This window comes from Oncorhynchus clarkii, chromosome 3 (assembly GCF_045791955.1).
Source record: "Oncorhynchus clarkii lewisi isolate Uvic-CL-2024 chromosome 3, UVic_Ocla_1.0, whole genome shotgun sequence".
NCBI lineage: Eukaryota > Metazoa > Chordata > Actinopteri > Salmoniformes > Salmonidae > Oncorhynchus > Oncorhynchus clarkii.
The window spans coordinates 6,758,428-6,784,333 of NC_092149.1; the positions used below are offsets into that span (position 1 = coordinate 6,758,428).

Consider the following 25,906-nt stretch of genomic DNA (forward strand, 5'->3'; position numbering starts at 1 on the left):
CCCTTGCGGACGAAAAGCGTGGCGGAGTGCCCAGGGACCCGCTCTGGCCGACCAACCCTGACGGTCTCCGGCGCCGCTCCTCCCACATGGAGCTCCGAAGGAACTTTGCCCGGTCCAAAGCCACCACCGCGCACAGAACCTACGACGAGCACGCCAGTCACAGGGAACACGATGATTCCCAGTCCAGCATGAGACGCCGCGCGTTACTGCGCAAAGCTAGTTCTTTGCCGCCAACCACCGGGCACATTCTGAGCGCCCTTCTCGAATCCAGGGTCAATGTGCCCCAGTACGCTTCCAGTGCCATCGACTACAAATACAGACTGAAGGAGACCAACGAGAGGGAGTTCTTCCTTGAGTTGGTGAAAGATGTCTCCAATGACCTGGACATGACCAACCTGAGTTATAAGATCCTAATCAATGTGTGTATCCTGGTGGATGCGGATAGGTGCTCGCTGTTTCTAGTTGAGGGACCATCTCACAAGAGAACGCTCGTGTCTAAGTTATTCGACGTGCACCTGGGCACCACGGTGCGACCCTCTTCCAGCACTCTGAACTCTAACGAGGTGCAGGTGCCGTGGGGAAAGGGCATTATCGGATACGTGGCAGAGCATGGGGAGACTGTAAACATACCCAACGCATATGAGGTAAACATTGAGTTTGAGTTTGAGTTTATTTTTATTTTTACAGGGACAGTGCACATTAATCAACGTTTCAGTAAAAGTGCCGGTTTTAGCCAGCCGGCTAATTTTCAACCGCAGTCCCTGGGCAGGTTATTAAAAACAATTCCAATATAGACAATAGCAGCATAGAACAAGCAAGATCAATTTGGAAACACCAGGTTTCCTAAATTAGACCCATCGCTGCAAACCACAAATGCAAAATTGTAATATTTCATTTTGATTCAATGCTATTATTGGGATAAAGAAACGAAAAACCATGACATTAAAAGTGTGTGAATCCTCTATGGATACGATCTACACAAAATACTCTGTAATGTCAAAGTGGAAGAAAAGTGAAACGGCATCCTTTCAGTCTCTCTCTCTACAGAACCTGAACCACCGTCTGCTCCAGAGCACCTCATGAATTGACTTGGTAACTCCAGTTATCCTGATTTTCATAATTCCACTTTGACATTATGGGGTATTGTGTGTAGGCCAGTGACACAAATATCTACATTTCATCCAATTTAAATGCAGGCTGTAACACATTTGTTTGGGCCAAAGTAAAGGGGTGTGAATACTTCCTGAAGGCTGTATATCTTCCCCCATCAGGACACCTCCATTTTATGCTGTCATCCACACATTATCACCATGACAACAATTGCGGCAAAAAAATTGTGTAATTGGGCCTCCCGGGTAGTGGTTAAGGGCGCTGTACTGCAGCGCCAGCTGTGCCATCAGAGTCCTGGGTTCGCGCCCAGGCTCTGTCGTAACCGGCCGCGACCGGGAGATCCGTGGGGCGACGCACAATTGGCCTAGCGTCGCCCGGGTTAGGGAGGGCTTGGTCGGTAGGGGTGTCCTTGTCTCATCGCGCACCAGCGACTCCTGTGGCGGGCTGGGCGCAGTGTAAGGTGGCCAGGTGCACGGTGTTTCCTCCGGCGCATTGGTGCGGCTAGCTTCCGGGTTGGATGTGCGCTGTGTTAAAGAAGCAGCGGCTTGGTTGGTTGAGTATCGGAGGACGCATGACTTTCAACCTTCGTCTCTCCCGAGCCCGTACGGGAGTTGTAGCGATGAGACAAGATAGTAGCTACTACAACAATTGGATACTATGAAATTGGGGAGAAAAAGGGGTAAAATTCAAAAAAAAAATAAAAAAAATAATGGTGTAATTATTACAATTACATGAACAAACATACTGCCCATCCACCATCGTTTCCTCCATAGACAGGGATATGAAAGCCATGGCCATTTCATTCCCTGCAAGGCTGCATCTCTCACCCTCTCCGGAGTCCCATCCACCATCGTTTCCTCCATAGACAGGGATATGAAAGCCATGGCCATTTCATTCCCTGCAAGGCTCCATCTCTCACCCTCTCCGGAGTCCCATCCACCATCGTTTCCTCCATAGACAGGGATATGAAAGCCATGGCCATTTCATTCCCTGCAAGGCTCCATCTCTCACCCTCTCCGGAGTCCCATCCACCATCGTTTCCTCCATAGACAGGGATATGAAAGCCATGGCCATTTCATACCCTGCAAGGCTCCATCTCTCACCCTCTCCGGAGTCCCATCCACCATCGTTTCCTCCATAGACAGGGATATGAAAGCCATGGCCATTTCATTCCCTGCAAGGCTCCATCTCTCACCCTCTCCGGAGTCCCATCCACCATCGTTTCCTCCATAGACAGGGATATGAAAGCCATGGCCATTTCATTCCCTGCAAGGCTCCATCTCTCACCCTCTCCGGAGTCCCATCCACCATCGTTTCCTCCATAGACAGGGATATGAAAGCCATGGCCATTTCATTCCCTGCAAGGCTCCATCTCTCACCCTCTCCGGAGTCCCATCCACCATCGTTTCCTCCATAGACAGGGATATGAAAGCCATGGCCATTTCATTCCCTGCAAGGCTCCATCTCTCACCCTCTCCGGAGTCCCATCCACCATCGTTTCCTCCATAGACAGGGATATGAAAGCCATGGCCATTTCATTCCCTGCAAGGCTCCATCTCTCACCCTCTCCGGAGTCCCATCCACCATCGTTTCCTCCATAGACAGGGATATGAAAGCCATGGCCATTTCATTCCCTGCAAGGCTCCATCTCTCACCCTCTCCGGAGTCCCATCCACCATCGTTTCCTCCATAGACAGGGATATGAAAGCCATGGCCATTTCATTCCCTGCAAGGCTCCATCTCTCACCCTCTCCGGAGTCCCATCCACCATCGTTTCCTCCATAGACAGGGATATGAAAGCCATGGCCATTTCATTCCCTGCAAGGCTCCATCTCTCACCCTCTCCGGAGTCCCATCCACCATCGTTTCCTCCATAGACAGGGATATGAAAGCCATGGCCATTTCATTCCCTGCAAGGCTCCATCTCTCACCCTCTCCGGAGTCCCATCCACCATCGTTTCCTCCATAGACAGGGATATGAAAGCCATGGCCATTTCATTCCCTGCAAGGCTCCATTTCTCACCCTCTCCGGAGTCCCATCCACCATCGTTTCCTCCATAGACAGGGATATGAAAGCCATGGCCATTTCATTCCCTGCAAGGCTCCATCTCTCACCCTCTCCGGAGTCCCATCCACCATCGTTTCCTCCATAGACAGGGATATGAAAACCATGGCCATTTCATTCCCTGCAAGGCTGCATCTCTCACCCTCTCCGGAGTCCCATCCACCATCGTTTCCTCCATAGACAGGGATATGAAAGCCATGGCCATTTCATTCCCTGCAAGGCTCCATCTCTCACCCTCTCCGGAGTCCCATCCACCATCGTTTCCTCCATAGACAGGGATATGAAAGCCATGGCCATTTCATTCCCTGCAAGGCTCCATCTCTCACCCTCTCCGGAGTCCCATCCACCATCGTTTCCTCCATAGACAGGGATATGAAAGCCATGGCCATTTCATTCCCTGCAAGGCTCCATCTCTCACCCTCTCCGGAGTCCCATCCACCATCGTTTCCTCCATAGACAGGGATATGAAAGCCATGGCCATTTCATTCCCTGCAAGGCTCCATCTCTCACCCTCTCCGGAGTCCCATCCACCATCGTTTCCTCCATAGACAGGGATATGAAAGCCATGGCCATTTCATTCCCTGCAAGGCTCCATCTCTCACCCTCTCCGGAGTCCCATCCACCATCGTTTCCTCCATAGACAGGGATATGAAAGCCATGGCCATTTCATTCCCTGCAAGGCTCCATCTCTCACCCTCTCCGGAGTCCCATCCACCATCGTTTCCTCCATAGACAGGGATATGAAAGCCATGGCCATTTCATTCCCTGCAAGGCTCCATCTCTCACCCTCTCCGGAGTCCCATCCACCATCGTTTCCTCCATAGACAGGGATATGAAAGCCATGGCCATTTCATTCCCTGCAAGGCTCCATCTCTCACCCTCTCCGGAGTCCCATCCACCATCGTTTCCTCCATAGACAGGGATATGAAAACCATGGCCATTTCATTCCCTGCAAGGCTGCATCTCTCACCCTCTCCGGAGTCCCATCCACCATCGTTTCCTCCATAGACAGGGATATGAAAGCCATGGCCATTTCATTCCCTGCAAGGCTGCATCTCTCACCCTCTCCGGAGTCCCATCCACCAGTCTCGCGCTACACATCATTATATCATGGCCATGGGCGTCTGGCGAGGCAGAGGCAACATGTTGACGCTGGTCCGGCCTCGTGGGAACTGGGCTACTGGCAATAGACAATAGGCTAGCAGGAATAGAGCAGCCTCGTGGGATTTTGAGAGATGTTAAGCCCAGTCCTGGGACCCAGTGGACCAATTTATTTGACATGTGTCATCCCAAATGGCACCCTATTCCCTCCATAGTGCAGTACATTTGAAAATATAGTGCAGGCCCTGGTTAAAAGTAGTGCACTAGTTGGGTAATAGGGTCACATCTGGGATACAACTTTGTATTAGAGCAATAAGGTGTACAGGTAATTGCCAAAATAAAGGGAACACTTGAGTAAATGAGAGATACATGTATATAGACACCAGGTGTGGTTGCTGAGTTAATTAAGCAATTCACATCCCATCATGCTTAGGGTCATGTATAAAAATGCCCAGTTGCCAATCATTTTGGCTACTATGGCTAGAAGAAGATATCTCAGTGACTTTGAAAGAGGGGTCTCAAATGAGCATAGAGGGTTTAAAGAGATTGTGTGTGTGTGTGTGTGTGTGTGTGTGTGTGTGTGTGTGTGTGTGTGTGTGTGTGTGTGTGTGTGTGTGTGTGTGTGTGTGTGTGTGTGTGTGTGTGTGTGTGTGTGTGTGTCAGTCACCAGATCTCAACCCAATTAAACACTTATGGGAGATTCTGGAGCGGCTCCTGAGACAGCGTTTTCCACCACTATCAAATTATGGAACTCCGAATTATGGAATCTTTGTGGAAGAATGAAAAAAAGTGAAATAATGTTGTATTGTCACATACCCCTGGATAGGTGAAGTGAAATGGGTTTTTTTTAACCTTTATTTAACTAGGCAAGTCAGTTAAAGACAAATTCTTATTTTCAATGACAGCCTACAAACAGTGGGTTAACTGCCTTGTTCAGGGGCAGAAAAATACAGATTTTTACCTTGACAGCTCTGGGATTCAATCTTGCAACCTTTTTGTAGGCTACATTAATACAGTGTACTGCAGTGCTGTAGGCTACATTAACACAGTGTACTGCAGTGCTGTAGGCTACATTAACACAGTGTACTGCAGTGCTGTAGGCTACATTAACACAGTGGACTGCAGTGCTGTAGGCTACATTAACACAGTGTACTGCAGTGCTGTAGGCTACATTAACACAGTGTACTGCAGTGCTGTAGGCTACATTAACACAGTCCACTGCAGTGCTGTAGGCTACATTAACACAGTGTACTGCAGTGCTGTAGGCTACATTAACACAGTGTACTGCAGTGCTGTAGGCTACATTAACACAGTGTACTGCAGTGCTGTAGGCTACATTAACACAGTGTACTGCAGTGCTGTAGGCTACATTAACACAGTGTACTGCAGTGCTGTAGGCTACATTAACACAGTGGACTGCAGTGCTGTAGGCTACATTAACACAGTGTACTGCAGTGCTGTAGGCTACATTAACACAGTGGACTGCAGTGCTGTAGGCTACATTAACACAGTGTACTGCAGTGCTGTAGGCTACATTAACACAGTGTACTGCAGTGCTGTAGGCTACATTAACACAGTCCACTGCAGTGCTGTAGGCTACATTAACACAGTGTACTGCAGTGCTGTAGGCTACATTAACACAGTGTACTGCAGTGCTGTAGGCTACATTAACACAGTGTACTGCAGTGCTGTAGGCTACATTAACACAGTGTACTGCAGTGCTGTAGGCTACATTAACACAGTGTACTGCAGTGCTGTAGGCTACATTAACACAGTGGACTGCAGTGCTGTAGGCTACATTAACACAGTGTACTGCAGTGCTGTAGGCTACATTAACACAGTGTACTGCAGTGCTGTAGGCTACATTAACACAGTCCACTGCAGTGCTGTAGGCTACATTAACACAGTGTACTGCAGTGCTGTAGGCTACATTAACACAGTGTACTGCAGTGCTGTAGGCTACATTAACACAGTGTACTGCAGTGCTGTAGGCTACATTAACACAGTGTACTGCAGTGCTGTAGGCTACATTAACACAGTCCACTGCAGTGCTGTAGGCTACATTAACACAGTGTACTGCAGTGCTGTAGGCTACATTAACACAGTGTACTGCAGTGCTGTAGGCTACATTAACACAGTGGACTGCAGTGCTATAGGCTACATTAACACAGTGTACTGCAGTGCTGTAGGCTACATTAACACAGTCCACTGCAGTGCTGTAGGCTGCATTAACACTGTGTACTGCAGTGCTGTAGGCTTCATTAACACAGTGTTTTGACCCATATTAACTAGGCTACAGTCAAATCTATTCTGTTGGTTCAGATTGATTTTAGGCCGTCTCTGATTTCTGAATAATAAAAAGATGTGTGTATGTGTCTGTATTCGTATGTGTGTGTGTGTGTGTGTGTGTGTGTGTGTGTGTGTGTGTGTGTGTGTGTGTGTGTGTGTGTGTGTGTGTGTGTGTCTGTGTGTGTGTGTGTGTGTGTGTGTGTGTGTGTGTGTGTGTGTGTGTGTGTGTGTGTGTGTGTGTGTGTGTGTGTGTGTGTGTATTTCTTCTCCTATATGTCTCCCCCTGTAGGACCATCGGTTCAGTGACGAGATAGACAAGCTGACCGGCTATAAGACCCAGTCCATCCTGTGTATGACCATCTGTAACAGTGATGGAGAGGTCATCGGGGTTGTGCAGGCCATCAACAAGAACCCAATCGGAACACCTTTTACGGAGGACGACGAGAAGGTCAGTCCACAGCACACCTGAGTTCAGAATACCACTAGAAATCATTTCAAATCCTTTGGCTGGGCTCGATTGAGCTTGTCTGGCTTCATGGACCAATAGAAGAGTGGTAAAACTGAAGTTCCTGTACAATGAGAATTCATTATTGTCATTGACATCATCACCACTATCTCCACCAATGGGAGATCAGTGTTTCTGTCTCAGAACCAACCTGGTAGATTATTATTTCACATACAGGAATATCCAATAAGAACTAACCCCAATACAGATGTTAGAGCTATAGGGCTTTCACTACTAACCCCAATACAGATGTTGCAGCTATAGGGCTTTCACTACTAACCCCAATACAGATGTTAGAGCTATAGGGCTTTCACTACTAACCCCAATACAGATGTTGCAGCTATAGGGCTTTCACTACTAACCCCAATACAGATGTTGCAGCTATAGGGCTTTCACTACTAACCCCAATACAGATGTTGCAGCTATAGGGCTTTCACTACTAACCCCAATACAGATGTTGCAGCTATAGGGCTTTCACTACTAACCCCAATACAGATGTTGCAGCTATAGGGCTTTCACTACTAACCCCAATACAGATGTTACAGCTATAGGGCTTTCACCTCTAATCCCAATACAGATGTTACAGCTATAGGGCTTTCACTACTAACCCCAATACAGATGTTACAGCTATAGGGTTTTCACTACTAACCCCAATACAGATGTTACAGCTATAGGGCTTTCACTACTAACCCCAATACAGATGTTACAGCTATAAGGCTTTCACCTCTAATCCCAATACAGATGTTGCAGCTATAGGGCTTTCACTACTAACCCCAATTCAGATGTTAAAGCTATAGGGCTTTCACTAATGTACATATTTTTTCACACATTGGTCCTGTTCAACCATTTCCTGTGAAATAGTTTTTTCTCTCTTAGTGGCCAGTTGATTTTTGTTTTGATGTCCTGAATGGAACCCTATTCCCTACATGGTGCACTACTTCAGACCAGGACTCTATGGGCCCTACGTTGGGAATGGTGTGAGTAAGGAACAGGGAGCCATTTGGGATTAGCCGTGGAGTTCTCCTTAATGTCCAGCAGGTGGCAGGATTTAGTTAAACAAGACCGTCAACTCTTTTTCAACACTTTATGCATTAGATCTTCAAAAGAGCCACAGACACAGACTCATTTATATGAAGACGTGCAATTCTTGGCAACCCCTTGTTAAAATAATTTTCACAGATGCATGCTATCTGTGATGCATGCTATCTGTGATGCATGCTATCTGTGATGCATGCTATCTGGGATGCATGATATCTGTGATGCATGATATCTGTGATGAATGCTATCTGTGATGCATGCTATCTGTGATTCATGCTATCTGTGATGCATGCTATCTGTGATGCATGATATCTGTGATGCATGATATCTGTGATGAATGCTATCTGTGATGCATGCTATCTGTGATGCATGCTATCTGTGATGCATGCTAACTGTGATGCATGCTATTTGTGATGCATGCTAACTGTGATGCATGCTATCTGTGATGCATGCTATTTGTGATACATGCTAACTGTGATGCATGCTATTTGTGATACATGCTAACTGTGATGCATGCTATCTGTGATGCATACTATTTGCTAACCTAGTCTTTGAGAGAAATGGCAGCACATATCAAAGAGTTGGGTTGAGATGTATGTTCAGTGTGTGTTGGAGAATAGGTCTAGGCAGTAACCCCACAGGCTGCGTAACAGAAAACCAATTAAAAAACACTCAATCTTATGTAAGTGACTGCTTGTTGTCTAGCACATTCAGAATACCTACTTAATACCTGAGTAATTAATTTACTAAATCAATAGTCCATTAAGAGGAAAGCAGCCAGGTGTGTTAATAGACGTTGAAGAAAAGAAGACCGTTATTAATGGTAAACTAGCCACCAACACACACACATGCACACGCGTATACACAGATACTCCTGACGGCCCAAAAAAGTTTGTTATGTCCCACTGATGGATTTTGTGACTTGGCTGTTTAGAAGGAACACAGTAAAGTTGAGATCAGACTCCAACCACTGAATTATAGATGTTGTTTTTTCTGTTTATCATTTAGCCTCAGAACTATAACTATTTCTGTCTTCTCCTCTGCTTTCCCCCCCATCAGGTGCTGCAGATGTATCTACCGTTCTGCGGAATATCCATCTCCAATGCCAAGTTGTTTTCAGAGTCTCGGAAGGAGTACGAGAGGAGCAGAGTAAGTTGGCTCACACACTCTTAGAAACATGGGTTCCAAAAGGGTTCTTTGGCTGCCCCCATAGGATAACCCTTTTGGTTCCATGTAGAACTCTCTGTGGAAAGGGTTCTACATGGAACCCAAAAGGATTCTTCAAAGGGTTTTCCTATGGGGACAGCCAAAGAACCCTTTTAGGTTCTACATAGCATTTTTTTCTAAGAGTGCATAGCCTGTCTGTCTCTCACATAGCCTGTCTGTCTCTCACATAGCCTGTCTGTCTCTCACATAGCCTGTCTGTCTCTCACATAGCCTGTCTCTCTCACATAGCCTGTCTGTCTCTCACATAGCCTGTCTCTCTCACATAGCCTGTCTGTCTGTCACATAGCCTGTCTGTCTCTCACATAGCCTGTCTCTCTCACATAGCCTGTCTGTCTCTCACATAGCCTGTCTGTCTCTCACATAGCCTGTCTCTCTCACATAGCCTGTCTGTCTCTCACATAGCCTGTCTCTCTCACATAGCCTGTCTGTCTCTCACATAGCCTGTCTCTCTCACATAGCCTGTCTGTCTCTCACATAGCCTGTCTGTCTCTCACATAGCCTGTCTCTCTCACATAGCCTGTCTGTCTCTCACATAGCCTGTCTCTCTCACATAGCCTGTCTGTCTGTCACATAGCCTGTCTGTCTCTCACATAGCCTGTCTCTCTCACATAGCCTGTCTGTCTCTCACATAGCCTGTCTGTCTCTCACATAGCCTGTCTCTCTCACATAGCCTGTCTGTCTCTCACATAGCCTGTCTCTCTCACATAGCCTGTCTGTCTCTCACATAGCCTGTCTCTCTCACATAGCCTGTCTGTCTGTCACATAGCCTGTCTGTCTCTCACATAGCCTGTCTGTCTCTCACATAGCCTGTCTCTCTCACATAGCCTGTCTGTCTGTCACATAGCCTGTCTGTCTCTCACATAGCCTGTCTCTCTCACATAGCCTGTCTGTCTGTCACATATCCTGTCTGTCTCTCACATAGCCTGTCTGTCTCTCACATAGCCTGTCTCTCTCACATAGCCTGTCTGTCTGTCACATAGCCTGTCTGTCTCTCACATAGCCTGTCTCTCTCACATAGCCTGTCTGTCTGTCACATAGCCTGTCTGTCTCTCACATAGCCTGTCTGTCTCTCACATAGCCTGTCTCTCTCACATAGCCTGTCTGTCTCTCACATAGCCTGTCTGTCTCTCACATAGCCTGTCTCTCTCACATAGCCTGTCTCTCTCACATAGCCTGTCTGTCTCTCACATAGCCTGTCTCTCTCACATAGCCTGTCTGTCTCTCACATAGCCTGTCTCTCTCACATAGCCTGTCTGTCTGTCACATAGCCTGTCTGTCTCTCACATAGCCTGTCTGTCTCTCACATAGCCTGTCTCTCTCACATAGCCTGTCTGTCTGTCACATAGCCTGTCTGTCTCTCACATAGCCTGTCTCTCTCACATAGCCTGTCTGTCTGTCACATAGCCTGTCTGTCTCTCACATAGCCTGTCTGTCTCTCACATAGCCTGTCTCTCTCACATAGCCTGTCTGTCTGTCACATAGCCTGTCTGTCTCTCACATAGCCTGTCTCTCTCACATAGCCTGTCTGTCTGTCACATAGCCTGTCTGTCTCTCACATAGCCTGTCTGTCTCTCACATAGCCTGTCTCTCTCACATAGCCTGTCTGTCTCTCACATAGCCTGTCTGTCTCTCACATAGCCTGTCTCTCTCACATAGCCTGTCTGTCTGTCACATAGCCTGTCTGTCTCTCACATAGCCTGTCTCTCTCACATAGCCTGTCTGTCTCTCTCACATAGCCTGTCTGTCTCTCACATAGCCTGTCTGTCTCTCACATAGCCTGTCTGTCTCTCACATAGCCTGTCTCTCTCACATAGCCTGTCTGTCTCTCTCACATAGCCTGTCTGTCTCTCACATAGCCTGTCTGTCTCTCACATAGCCTGTCTGTCTCTCACATAGCCTGTCTCTCTCACATAGCCTGTCTGTCTCTCTCACATAGCCTGTCTGTCTCTCACATAGCCTGTCTGTCTCTCACACAGCCTGTCTGTCTCTCACACAGCCTGTCTGTCTCTCACATAGCCTGTCTGTCTCTCACATAGCCTGTCTCTCTCTCACATAGCCTGTCTGTCTCTCTCACATAGCCTGTCTCTCTCACATAGCCTGTCTCTCTCACATAGCCTGTCTGTCTCTCAATTTATGTTGAATTAGACTTCCAACCATAAACAAGATGATTAGTCCTGATTATGTAAGCCATCATTTAGATGTCTATTGCATTTAAAGGGACAAACAGTTTACAGTATACATTGAATCTACTGTTCACAACAAAAAATGGGAAAACATGTCTTACAACAATCACAAGCTAAACTTTATACCCTCTGAGGAGTTGTACACTACACCGTTCTCCAGACTCTCTCTCTCTCCATTTCTTAGACAAATAGAGAGAGTGGTCAGTGTTGTTGTTGTGCTCCTCCAGGCTCTGCTAGAGGTGGTGAATGACCTGTTTGAGGAACAGACAGACCTGGAGAAGATAGTGAGGAAGATCATGCAGAGAGCTGTGACCCTGCTGCAGTGTGAACGCTGCTCTGTGTTGCTGCTGGAGGATATACACTCACCTGTGAGACTGACCTCTCCTCTCTTCTCCTCTGCTTCCTTCTCCCCGGCTCCTCTCCCCTCTTCTCCTCTACTTCCTTCTCCCCGGCTCCTCTCCCCTCTACTCCTCTGCTTCCTACTCTTCGACTCCTCTCCTTCCCCTCCTCTAATTTCTTCTCCCTGGCTCCTCTCCTCCTCCTTCTTTCATTTCTCTCCTCTCCTCTGCTATGAATGTGTCATAAACAATAAACTCACCCGTGAGACCTCAGCTCTTCTCTCCTCCTTTATTTTCTAAATTTCTCTTTCCTTCTGTTTTCCCTCTCCAATACTCCCCTCTCCAATACTTTGCTCTCCAATTCTCCCCTCTCCAATTCTCCCCTCTCCAATTCTCCCCTCTCCAAGTCTCCCCTCTCCAATTCTCCCCTCTCCAATTCTCCCCTCTCCTATTCTCCCCTCTCCTATTCTCCCCTCTCCAATTCTCCCCTCTCCAAGTCTCCCCTCTCCAATTCTCCCCTCTCCAATTGTGTGTATTTTCTGCAGGTGGTAAAGTTCTCAAAGACCTTTGAGCTCATGTCTCCCCTGTGCAACATGGACCGTGACATCAGGTGAAGTCTCCGCTGCTTAGGAGAAGATATTTTAATAGTTACACATAACAATTAACAGGAAGTACTGACATCCTCCTGTATCCCCAATTTATGTATTTGGCATTTCTTGAGAGTGTGTGTCTCTTTGACAAAGTCAGCATGGAGAAGCTGTCCTGCTCTGATTGGCTGATCAATAACAGCATTGCTGAGCTGGTGGCGTCCACAGGACTGCCTGTCAACATCAGCGACGTCTGTCAGGACCCCCGCTTTGATGCTGAGGTGGGGCACCAATCACTCACAATCAACACACGCACGCACGCACGGACACACACACACACACACACACACATTTGGACACACAAACACACAGGCACACGCAGGCACGCACGTACAGATGTAGGATCTTAATTTGAGCCAGTTTGCTACAGCAGGACAATAATCCTGCAGAAACAGGAAATGTGAATATTATGTGGATTATGATTAATGCAAATGTTTTGTAGGGGGTTGATACATTTTTTGATCCTGACAATCCTGACATTTCAAAGTGGAAATTACAAACTTTGAAAGCTTTTTTAAAACCTTGAATACACTGCAGGTTTGCATTTCCTTCTGTGCAGGAACATTCTCAGCAACAAAAGAGTGATTAAATTAAGATCCTACATCTGTATGCACGCACACACACACACACACACACACACACACACACACACACACACACACACACACACACACACACACACACACACACACAGAGATGCGTGGGCTTGCACACACAGTAACATTCCACTCCGTGCTCCCCAGGCAGATCAAGCCTCAGGATTCCACATCAGATCAGTACTGTGCGTCCCCATCTGGAATCGGACTCATCAGATAATAGGTGGGTTCACCAGTCTGTTCAGCCATCCACTGTCACTTGAAAACCACTCTGTCTTTTTACCTTTCTGCTATTCCACCTGTTCAATAATTACAAATATTGATGTATTTTCTGTACTGTTTTAAGGGGTGGCCCAGATTCTAAATCGCCTGGACAGGAGGACGTTCAATGATGCAGATCAAAGACTGTTTGAGGCGAGCTCCCTCTCCACTGAGGTTCTATCTATATATCTATAATGAGACAGTGGGTTGAGCAGGTTCTATCTATCTATATGTATGATGAGACAGTGGGTTGAGAAGGTTCTATCTATCTATATCTATGTATGTATGATGAAACAGTGGATTGAGCAGGTTCTATCTATCTATATCTACAGTGAGGGAAAAAAGTGATCCCCTGCTGATTTTGTATGTTTGCCCACTGACAAAGAAATGATCCGTCTATAATTTTAATGGTAGGTTTATTTGAACAGTGAGAGACAGAATAACAACAACAAAATCCAGAAAAACGCATGTCAAAAGTGTTATAAATTGATTTGCATTTTAATGAGGGAAATAAGTATTTGACCCCTCTGCAAAACATGACTTAGTACTTGGTGGCAAAACCCTTGTTGCCAATCACAGAGGTCAGAGTAGTTGGCCAAGAGGTTTGCACACATCTCAGGAGGGATTTTGACCCACTCCTCTTTGCAGATCTTCTCCAAGTCATTAAGGTTTCGAGGCTGACGTTTGGCAACTCAAACCTTCAGCTCCCTCCACAGATTTTCTATGGGATTAAGGTCTGGAGACTGGCTAGGCCACTCCAGGACCTTAATGTGCTTCTTCTTGAGCCACTCCTTTGTTGCCTTGGCCTTGTGTTTTGGGTCATTGTCATGCTGGAATACCCATCCACGACCCATTTCCAATGCCCTGGCTGAGGGAAGGAGGTTCTCACCCAAGATTTGATGGTACATGGCCCCGTTCATCATCCCTTGGATGCGGTGAAGTTGTAGCAGAAAAACACCCCCAAAGCATAATGTTTCCACCTCCATGTTTGACAGTGGGGATGGTGTTCTTGGGGTCATAGGCAGCATGCCTCCTCCTCCAAACTTGGCGAGTTGAGTTGATGCCAAAGAGCTCCATTTTGGTCTCATCTCAACACTTTCAGCCAGTTGTCCTCTGAATCATTCAGATGTTCATTGGCAAACTTCAGACGGGCATGTATATGTGCTTTCTTGAGCAGGGGGACCTTGCAGGCGCTGCAGGATTTCAGTCCTTCACGGCGTAGTCTGTTACCAATTGTTTTCTTGGTGACTATGGTCCCAGCTGCCTTGAGATCATTGACAAGATCCTCCCGTGTAGTTCTGGGCTGATTCCTCACCATTCTCATGATCATTGCAACTCCACGAGGTGAGATCTTGCATGGAGCCCCAGGCCGAGGGAGATTGACAGTTCTTTTGTGTTTCTTCCATTTGCGAATAATCGCACCAACTGTTGTCACCTTCTCACCAAGCTGCTTGGCGATGGTCTTGTAGCCCATTCCAGCCTTGTCTAGGTCTACAATCTTGTCCCTGACATCCTTGGAGAGCTCTTTGGTCTTGACCATGGTGGAGAGTTTGGAATCTGATTGATTGATTGCTTCTGTGGACAGGTGTCTGTCATACAGGTAACAAACTGAGATTAGGAGCCCTCCCTTTAAGAGTGTGCTCCTAATCTCAGCTCGTTACTTGTATAAAAGACACATGGGAGCCAGAAATCTTTCTGATTGAGAGGGGGTCAAATACTTATTTCCCTCATTAAAATGCATATCAATTTATAACATTTTTGACATGCGTTTTTTCTGGATTTTATTGTTGTTATTCTGTCTCTCACTGTTCAAATAAACCTACCATTAAAATTATAGACTGATCATGTCTTTGTCAGTGGGCAAACGTACAAAATCAGCAGGGGATCAAATACTTTTTTCCCTCACTGTAGATATGTATGATGAGACAGTGGATTCAGCAGTCAGATGGAACAGAGTAAATAGACATTTCAATGTCATAGATTTAGCCGGTGGTAACTTGTGGAATAGACACGGGCTTTATTGCTTAATTAGAAAGCTGTTTTATTTGTAGAAACGTTTTTCTACTCTGTCTCCATACAGGCCTTTGTGATATTCTGTGGGCTGGGGATCAACAACACCATGATGTACAATCAAGTGAAGAAGACCTGGGCCAAGCAGTCTGTGGCCCTGGATGTGAGCATTGATAGTTTGCGTCCCAAATGGTCAAAAGTAGTGCACTATAAAGGGCTTAGGGTGCAATTTGGGACTGAACCATGTACTCTTCTCCCTTCGCTCACTAGGCGTTTAGGATTTTTTTTTAAATATGCCTTTCGTGCACTAACACTCGCACTTGACTTTTCCCCCCCTACTAGCTCTGACTTTACTGATTGCTGTTTTACTGAGAAAACATGTACTTACTATGACTGAAACATGTGGTTGTCCCACCTAGCTATCTTAAGATGAATGCACTAACTGTAAGTCGCTCTGGATAAGAGTGTCTGGTAAAAAAAAAAGCTGGTCTTTGAGCTCGTCCGTCCGTCCGACCGACCGACCGACCGACCGATTGACTGAATGTGTGGTCCTCAGAATGCTTTATGAAACAACGGAGGTAATGTGGTTAAAACACATATCAGACTTGATGAGAGGCGATATACTAGTATATTATATATACTATATACTAGTATATTATATTATGTTATGTATACACTATATACTAGTATATTATATTTACTATATACTAGTATATTATATTATGTATACACTATATACTAGTATATTATATTATATACACTATATATTAGTATATTATATTTACTATATACAAGTATATTATATTATGTACACACTATATACTAGTATATTATATACACTATATATTAGTATATTATATATACTAATATATTGCATTATATATACTATATATTGGTATATTAAATTATATACACCATATATTAGTATATTATATTATATATACTATATACTATATATACTATATATAGTATGTTATACTAAATATACTATATATTGATATTATATATATTCTAGTATATTTTTACTCCTGACACTTTTTGCAGTGGGCAATCTTTTTTTGACAGCATCCCCTCTTTGGAAACAGTGAAAATACCTGAAATATTTATGGTGGGAGAGAAGAACCCTGCTGAATATTAATGTGTCGGATCGGCTCAGGCAGTAGAGGATGATACTGTAAAAATGCAGTCATGAGTAGTGTGAAGAAGACAATATTGCGTCTATGTATGCATCCCAAATGGCACCCTACCCTGCGCTAGATCCCATATCATCATGCATGTCCCACACCCACCTGCAGGGGGCCAGAGAGGTTCATGAGAGCGAGATATAATGAGCGAGAGAGCGAGAGAGAGCGAGAGAGAGAGTCCATGATGATGTTTTCTCCTCCCTCAGATGCTGTCCTACCACGCCACATGCTCCAAGGTAGAGGTGGACAGACTCAAGGTATGTCTGAGAATTACATTACATGTAGAAGAAATAGAAAAAACAAACTAAATCTACAAGATAATAATCAAAACAGGAGAAGTCACCTGGTTACTTTCCCAGGGGTGTATTCACTAGGAACCAAACACAAGAAAATGGAATGAAACAGGGAGGAATCTACCTGAATTGGTCCAATAGAAACGTCCATTTTCGTTGCAAAACGTTTTGTTACGTCAGACTAACGAGTACACCCCAGTACTATCATGAAGAGGGACTGGTGAGGTGTGGAGGTGGATGTGGGGGTCGGAGGACCTATCATAAAGAGGGACTGGAGGGACTGGTGAGGGTGGAGGTGGGGGTCAGAGGACCTATCATAAAGAGGGACTGGAGGGACTGGTGAGGGTGGAGGTGGGGGTCAGAGGACCTATCATAAAGAGGGACTGGAGGGACTGGTGAGGGTGGAGGAGGAGGTGGGGGTCAGAGGACCTATCATAAAGAGGGACTGGTGAGGCGTGGAGGTGGATGTGGGGGTCAGAGGACCTATCATAAAGAGGGACTGGAGGGACTGATGAGGGTGGAGGTGGAGGTCAGAGGACCTATCATAAAGAGGGACTGGAGGGACTGGTGAGGGTGGAGGAGGAGGTGGGGGTCAGAGGACCTATCAAAAAGAGGGACTGGTGAGGGGGGAGGTGGAGGTGGGGGTCAGAGGACCTATTATAAAGAGGGACTGGAGGGACTGGTGAGGGTGGAGGTGGGGGTCAGAGGACCTATCATAAAGAGTGACTGGAGGGACTGATGAGGGTGGAGGTGGATGTGGGGGTTGGAGGACCTATCATAAAGAGGGACTGGAGGGACTGGTGAGGGTGGAGGTGGATGTGGGGGTTGGAGGACCTATCATAAAGAGGGACTGGTGAGGGGGGAGGTGGAGGTGGGGGTCGGAGGACCTATCATAAAGAGGGACTGGAGGGACTGGTGAGGGTGGAGGTGGATGTGGGGGTTGGAGGACCTATCATAAAGAGACACTGGTGAGGTGTGGAGGTGGATGTGGGGGTCAGAGGACCTATCATAAAGAGGGACTGGAGGGACTGGTGAGGGGTGGAGGTGGGGGTCAGAGAACCTATCATAAAGAGGGACTGGTGAGGGGGGGTGGAGGTGGGGGTCAGAGGACCTATCATAAAGAGGGACTGGAGGGACTGGTGAGGTGGGAGGTGGGGGTGGGGGTCAGAGGACCTATCATAAAGAGGGACTGGAGGGACTGGGGGAGGGGGGGGGGTTGAGTTTGTTATTTCCTGTTCACCTACTAGAACACTCAATATTCACCCCCACATTCTACTCCCTCAGGCTGCTAAGATCCCTTTGAGCAGTGAGCTGGGCATCGAAGAGTTCCACTTCAACGATTTCTCATTGGACAACGACGCCATGATCACTGCCTCCCTCCGGATGTTTCTGGAACTCGGAGCCGTCCAGAAGTTTAAGATTGACTACGACGTGAGTGAGGTCAACGATGAGGGAGAATGGAGAGGCTTTCGTATTTCTCTCCAGCAACTTTTCCAAAATCAGTACATTTTCCAGGAATCCTGGTTGGATTGTAGCAGATTTCCTGGTTATTCTGTCCTGATTCCGGGAATCTTCCAACTGGGGTTTCTGTAAAACCTGGGAATTTTGGGAGTACCAGAATATTACAGCCCTATTGGGAGTACCAGAATATTACAACCCTATTGGGAGTACCAGAATATTGCAACCCTATTGGGAGTACCAGAATATTGCAACCCTATTGGGAGTACCAGAATATTACAACCCTATTGGGAGTACCAGAATATTACAACCCTATTGGGAGTACCAGAATATTACAACCCTATTGGGAGTACCAGAATATTACAACCCTATTGGGAGTACCAGAATATTGCAACCCTATTGGGAGTACCAGAATATTACAACCCTATTGGGAGTACCAGAATATTGCAACCCTATTGGGAGTACCAGAATATTACAACCCTATTGGGAGTACCAGAATATTGCAACCCTATTGGGAGTACCAGAATATTACAACCCTATTGGGAGTACCAGAATATTACAACCCTATTGGGAGTACCAGAATATTACAACCCTATTGGGAGTACCAGAATATTACAACCCTATTGGGAGTACCAGAATATTACAACCCTATTGGGAGTACCAGAATATTGCAACCCTATTGGGAGTACCAGAATATTACAACCCTATTGGTCTTGTTTTTGATGAACTCTCTTGGTGACATGTTACAGTAACACCTGATATGAGAACAACAGCAAAGCAAACATTATTCCTTATGACGGTTCCTCCTCCCTCTCAGGTCCTGTGTCGCTGGCTGTTGACGGTGAGGAAGAACTATCGCACGGTGGCATACCATAACTGGAGGCATGCCTTCAACGTGTGCCAGTGCATGTTCCTCATGATCACAGTGAGTCAACGCAACAAAAGATGCTCTATGTACACATTTAGAAAAGAGGGTTCCTCAAGGGTTCTTTGGTAAGGCGGATGAGTCAAAGTTCCCGTTGAGCCCTTAAATAGTTCTTTGCAGTTCAGAAAAGGGTTCTTTCATCTTTTAGTGATAATACAAATTTAAGGGCGGGGTTCGCTCAAAAATCTTTTTGTGCAGCCGTGAGTGAGAGTGTCATTCCAGTTGATCTAATCTGTTGTGTTATTACATGTCAGATTTGAATATGGCCAGGACAGCGTCTTGTAAAAGACTCTCTGTAAGACCTTGTGTCAGTTGAGAACTGTTTGCTGAGTCAGACGATCCCAATCCTCTCCTCAGGGACCCCAGCCCTTCCACAGCTACCAGTTAACACAATAATGACAACTATGGAATTTTAACAATATAATACGACTAACCAGAATAAAACACAGTGTAATGTTCATTTGAAAGGTTATTTGTAGAACTTTTGAGATTGACAAAGATTCTTTAAAGAACCATTCTCCATAAAGGTTCTATAAAGAACCATTAAAAAGCGTTCTCAATAGCAACGAAAAGGGTGGCAAGCATAGCGGAACCTTTTTGGTGCTATTGTATATAGAACCATATTTGAATGGTTCTTTGTAGAATCTTAAGAAAGGGTTTTCTACAGCACTGTAAAAGTTCCATTTAAAACCCTTAGAGAATCTTCAAAAAAGGGTTCTACTGTGCCTTCATCAAGAATCCACACCCCTTGACTTTTTCCACATTTTGTTGTGTTACAGCCAGAATTAAAACATTTCTGCACTACTAATTACAACATTAGTGCACTATATAGTGAATAGAGTGCCGTTTGGGACACTAGTAATGTCTTAGATAGTTTCGGTACTTCCGTTACCTCTGTGTCCGCAGACGGCTGGTTTCCAGGATGTTCTGTCAGATGCAGAGACCCTGGCATTGATGGTGGGTTGTCTCTGCCATGATTTAGACCACCGTGGCACCAACAACGCCTTCCAGGCCAAGTGAGTCACCTCGGCTGAGCACCGAAGAGAAATAAGGAAAATTAAGGAAAACAAAGAAAAATGAGGACGATATTAGTCTGATCAGTCAGTCAGTCTGCACGTCCGTCCGTCCGACCTGCCTGTCAGTCCATCTTCCCTGTTAATCAATCAATCAGTTGAATGTCCCTCCTCTGCTGCTTCCTACAGGACTGGCTCTGCTCTGGCCCTGCTCTACGGGACATCAGCTACTCTGGAGCACCATCACTTCAACCATGCAGTCATGATCCTACAGAGTGAGGTGACCTTGGCTACCATCACCTTTACTTTTTTTACTTTTTAAAAATGTTATTTATTCCACCTTTATTTAACCAGGTAGACTAGTTGAGAACAAGTTCTCATTTGCAACTGCGACCTGGCCAAGATAAAGCAAAGCAGTTCGACACATACAACAACACAGAGTTACACATGGAATAAACAAAACATAGTCAATAATACAGTAGAACAAAAGAAAACAAAAAGTCTATATACAGTGAGTGCAAATGAGGTAAATTAAGGAAATATATAGTGGTGGTGAAGTAATTACAATATAACAATTAAACACTGGAATGGTAGATGTGCAGAAGATGAATGTGCAGGTAGAGATACTGGGGTGCAAAGGAGCTAAATAAATAAATACCAGTATGGGGATGAGGTAGGTAGATAGATGGGCTGTTTACAGATAGGCTAAGTACAGGTGCAGTGATCTGTAAAATGCTCTGACAGCTGGTGCTTAAAGCTAGTGAGGGAGATGTGAGTCTCCAGCTTCAGAAATGTTTGCAATTCGATCCAGTCGTGGGCAGCAGAGAACTGGAAGGAAAGACGACCAAAGGAGGAATTGGCTTTGGAGGTGACCAGTGAGATATACCTGCTGGAGCGCGTGCTATGAGTGGGTGCTGCTATGGTGACCAGTGAGCTGAGATAGAGATAGAGATAGAGATAGAGATGGGCTTTACCTAGCAGAGACTTGTAGATAACCTGTAGCCAGTGGGTTTGGCGACGAGTATGAAGCGAGGGCCAACCAACGAGAGCGTACAGGTCGCAATGGTGGGTAGTGTATGGGGCTTTGGTGACAAAACAGATGGCACTGTGATAGACTACATCCAGTTTGTTGAGTAGAGTGTTGGAGGCTATTTTATAGATGACATCGCCAAAGTCGAGGATCGGTAGGATGGTCAGTTTTACGACGGTATGTTTGGCAGCATGAGTGAAGGATGCTTTGTTGCGATATAGGAATCCGATTCTAGATTTAATTTTGGATTGGAGATGCTTAATGTGAGTCTGGAAGGAGAGTTTACAGTCTAACCAGACACCCAGGTATTTGTAGTTGTCCACGTATTCTAAGTCATAGTCGTCCAGAGTAGTGATGCTGGACGGGCGAGAAGGTGTGGGCAGCGATCGATTGAAAAGCATGCATTGAGTTTTACTTGCGTTTAAGAGCAGTTGGAGGCCACGGAAGGAGAGTTGTATGGCATTGAAGCTCGTTTGGAGGTTAGTTAACACAGTGTCCAAGGAGGGGCCAGAAGTATACAGAATGGTGTCGTCTGCATAGAGGTAGATCAGAGAATCACCAGCAGCAAGAGCAACATCATTGATGTATACAGAAAAGAGAGTCGGCCCGAGAATTGAACCCTGTGGTACACCCATAGAGACTGTCAGAGGTCCAGACAACAGGCCCTCAGATTTGACACACTGAACTCTATCAGAGAAGTAGTTGGTAAACCAGGCGAGGCAGTCATTAGAGAAACCAAGGCTTAAGAGCTTCCATTTATTCCTCCACCTTGAAATTCCCCCTTCCATGTATTACCTGAAAATATATATTTTTCAACAGGGTCATAAAATCTTAATATATATTTTGCTCATGTCTTCCATCAGGGTCATAATATCTTTGCCAACCTGTGTTCCAAAGAGTACAGTAGTATGATGCAGCTACTGAAACAGGCCATCCTCTCCACTGACCTCACCCTGCACTTCCAGTAAGACTTACAACTTCCAAATACAGTTGTAGAAGAGAAACTTGATAACACAAACAGACCGGCACTCAGGCCACCTCCCGTCTGCTTTGCTATTGAACCTCCCTCCTTTTCCTTGTATCCGTTTTGTGACTCTGTCTGTGCTCCTAAACAGGAGGAGGAGCCAGTTCTTTGACTGTGTTCTCTCTGGAGAGTTCAGCTGGACAGACGAGGCTCACAGAGAACTTCTCAGGTCCTTCCATCTTTCTTACTTGTCTATTGAACCATGATCAACAATCTCCTTGTGTGGAGACTTGGTTTGGTTCTAAACAACCTCTGACCTCTGTCATCACCAGGTCTATGCTAATGACAGCATGTGACTTGGGTGCAGTGACCCGCCCCTGGGAGATCTCCAAACAGGTGAAATGTTACAAAACTTCTTCCTGTGTCACAAATGACACCCTAATCCTTGTATAATGTACTAGTTTTGACTAGGGTCCATAGGATCATCATTGACTTCATTGACATAACTTTGAAATTCCACTACAGGTTGCGGAGTTGGTGACCAGTGAGTTTTTCGAGCAAGGTGACAGGGAGAGGTCTGAGCTCAAGTTAACTCCAGCGGTAAGCAGAATACAGTACTACTGTAACACCTCCTTTCAAACTACACTTCCCTTCAAACTACACTTCCCTTCAAACTACACTTCCTGTTAAACTACACTTCCTGTTAAACTACACTTCCCTTCAAACTACACTTCCTGTTAAACTACACTTCCTGTTAAACTACACTTCCTGTTAAACTACACTTCCCTTCAAACTACACTTCCCTTCAAACTACACTTCCCTTCAAACTACACTTCCTGTTAAACTACACTTCCTGTTAAACTACACTTCCTGTTAAACTATACTTCCCTTCAAACTACACTTCCCTTCAAACTACACTTCCTGTTAAACTACACTTCCTGTTAAACTACACTTCCCTTCAAACTACACTTCCTGTTAAACAACACTTCCTGTTAAACTACACTTCCTGTTAAACTACACTTCCCGTTAAACTACACTTCCCTTCAAACTACACTTCCCTTCAAACTACACTTCCTGTTAAACTACACTTCCTGTTAAACTACACTTCCTGTTAAACCACACTTCCGGTTAAACTACACTTCCCTTCAAACTACACTTCCTGTTAAACTACACTTCCTGTTAAACTACACTTCCTGTTAAACTACACTTCCTGTTAAACCACACTTCCCTTTAAACTACACTTCCCTTCAAACTACACTTCCCGTTAAACTACACTTCAGGTTACACTACACTTCCGGTTAAACTACACTTCCTGTTAAACTGCACTTCCCTTCAAACTACGATTCCCTTCGAACTACACTTCCTGTTAAACTACACTTCCTGTTAAACTACACTTCCTGTTAAACCACACTTCCGGTTAAACTACACTTCCCTTCAAACTACACTTCCTGTTAAACTACACTTCCCGTTAAACTACACTTCCCTTCAAACTACACTTCCCTTCAAACTACACTTCCTGTTAAACTACACTTCCTGTTAAACTACACTTCCTGTTAAACCACACTTCCGGTTAAACTACACTTCCCTTCAAACTACACTTCCCTTCAAACTACACTTCCTGTTAAACTACACTTCCTGTTAAACTACACTTCCTGTTAAACTATACTTCCCTTCAAACTACACTTCCTGTTAAACTACACTTCCTGTTAAACTACACTTCCCTTCAAACTACACTTCCTGTTACACTACACTTCCTCTTAAACTACACTTCCTGTTAAACTACACTTCCCGTTAAACTACACTTCCCTTCAAACTACACTTCCTGTTAAACTACACTTCCTGTTAAACTACACTTCCTGTTAAACCACACTTCCGGTTAAACTACACTTCCCTTCAAACTACACTTCCTGTTAATCTACACTTCCTGTTAAACTACACTTCCTGTTAAACTACACTTCCTGTTAAACCACACTTCCCTTTAAACTACACTTCCCTTCAAACTACACTTCCCGTTAAACTACACTTCCGGTTACACTACACTTCCGGTTAAACTACACTTCCTGTTAAACTGCACTTCCCTTCAAACTACGATTCCCTTCGAACTACACTTCCTGTTAAACTACACTTCCTGTTAAACTACACTTCATTGTACAACTTCACTTCGCTTCCAACTACCCCTCCCTTCAAAATAAACTTCTCTTCACTACACTTCTCTTCAATGTCAGATCATCAACTTTGATATTAACTCTCCATCCACTACGACCTTGATTCCCTTGAGTCCAAACTCCATTAATGCACCTTTAGTCTGCACAGCATTTAGGAAGTCAACTTTTATCTTTCCTCCTGCTGAGCTTCAGTATCTTTCTAACGCCCTCTGGGTTCCCAAACGTGAGCCTTGATGTAGGGAGTTCTTTCTTTAGATATTCAACTGTTGGGATGAAATGACTAAAGTTAGTTAAGTGATTAGGAGTGAATGATACTGTAACAGCAGCCCCCCCCCCCCCCCCCCCGTCTCTCTCCTCAGGCCATCTTTGACCGTAATCGTAAAGACGAGCTGCCTGCCCTGCAGCTGGAGTGGATAGATGGGATCTGTAAGCCCCTCTACCAGGTAACAGACTCGCCTGTTCTAAACCCATCTAGTCTGTTTGTTACTGACACACCAAGTTCAAGAGGAAATCCAATGTCCAGTACTTTCATTTAGTCCAGACCTGTATGTTTTCACAGTATGATGTCTTCTGAAATGTCTTTATTTCCTCCCTTTTCTCAGTCATCCTGCATGAAATGAGCCGATGTCTGTCTGTGATACAGCCCCTTCTAAGTCAGTCTCCCACACTGTCTCCCCTCTAGGCTCTGATGAAGCTAAACGGGAAGCTGAAGCCTATGGTTGATGGGATAGCAGCCAACCGCATGAAGTGGAAGGAGCTGGGCTCGTCCTATCAGCAGCACACACACAGAACTGCAGAGACCAATCAGAGTCCTGGCTCTGAGTCAGGACCCAACCCAGAGACCAATCAAAATCCAGACTCCAGTCAGAACTCGCAACTAGAGTTTGGGTCAAATTCAGTATTTGATCAGACATCAGTTCTTACTACAGAGTCTAGTGGTCATCCAGAGTTTGGGTCAAATTCAGTACATGATCAGACATCAGTTCTTACTACAGAGTCTAGTGGTCATCCAGAGTTTGGGTCAAATTCAGTATTTGATCAGACATCAGTTCTTACTACAGAGTCTAGTGGTCATCCAGAGTTTGGGTCAAATTCAGTACTTGATCAGACATCAGTTCTCACTACAGAGTCTAGTGGTCATCCAGAGTTTGGGCCAAATTCAGTACTTGATCAGACTTCAGTTCTCACTACAGAGTCTAGTGGTCATCTGGGGTCAGATGGAAGTATAGGGTCTGGTCAGCTGTCTCAGGGGCAGGGGGCTGGGGTTTGAAGAGCGAGGGAAAGGGAGAGTGAATGAGGGAGGAGAGAGGGAGGGGGGATTAGGAGAGAGGGAGGGGGAATTAGGAGAAATGGGAGGGGAGAGAGAAGAGAGGGAGGGGGAATTAGGAGAAATGGGAGGGGAGAGAGAAGGAGGGAGAAGAGAGGGAGGGGGAATTAGGAGATAGGGAGGGGAGAGAGAAGGAGGGAGGAGAGAGGGAGGGGGAATTAGGAGAAATGGGAGGGG

The 25,906-nt window shown here is 45.5% G+C and overlaps 1 protein-coding gene across 1 annotated transcript in view; it reads left to right on the top strand.

The window, feature by feature from the left end:
- LOC139405680 (phosphodiesterase 11a, like) overlaps window positions 1-25,672 on the top strand; it is a 25,808-nt gene extending 136 nt beyond the window's left edge. The window contains exons 1-21 of the mRNA XM_071148099.1: window positions 1-644; window positions 6,855-7,013; window positions 9,168-9,257; window positions 11,746-11,886; window positions 12,402-12,466; window positions 12,604-12,724; window positions 13,247-13,322; window positions 13,446-13,513; window positions 15,441-15,533; window positions 16,761-16,811; window positions 18,132-18,278; window positions 19,123-19,230; window positions 20,137-20,246; window positions 20,433-20,523; window positions 22,137-22,237; window positions 22,389-22,466; window positions 22,570-22,633; window positions 22,763-22,837; window positions 24,762-24,845; window positions 25,085-25,370; window positions 25,569-25,672. The exon at window positions 1-644 is cut by the window's left edge and continues 136 nt beyond it. Of these exons, the coding sequence (XP_071004200.1) occupies window positions 1-644; window positions 6,855-7,013; window positions 9,168-9,257; window positions 11,746-11,886; window positions 12,402-12,466; window positions 12,604-12,724; window positions 13,247-13,322; window positions 13,446-13,513; window positions 15,441-15,533; window positions 16,761-16,811; window positions 18,132-18,278; window positions 19,123-19,230; window positions 20,137-20,246; window positions 20,433-20,523; window positions 22,137-22,237; window positions 22,389-22,466; window positions 22,570-22,633; window positions 22,763-22,837; window positions 24,762-24,845; window positions 25,085-25,370; window positions 25,569-25,672 (2,756 nt within the window). The remainder of the gene's footprint in view (window positions 645-6,854; window positions 7,014-9,167; window positions 9,258-11,745; window positions 11,887-12,401; window positions 12,467-12,603; window positions 12,725-13,246; window positions 13,323-13,445; window positions 13,514-15,440; window positions 15,534-16,760; window positions 16,812-18,131; window positions 18,279-19,122; window positions 19,231-20,136; window positions 20,247-20,432; window positions 20,524-22,136; window positions 22,238-22,388; window positions 22,467-22,569; window positions 22,634-22,762; window positions 22,838-24,761; window positions 24,846-25,084; window positions 25,371-25,568) is intronic.
- Window positions 25,673-25,906: the final 234 nt, after the last annotated feature.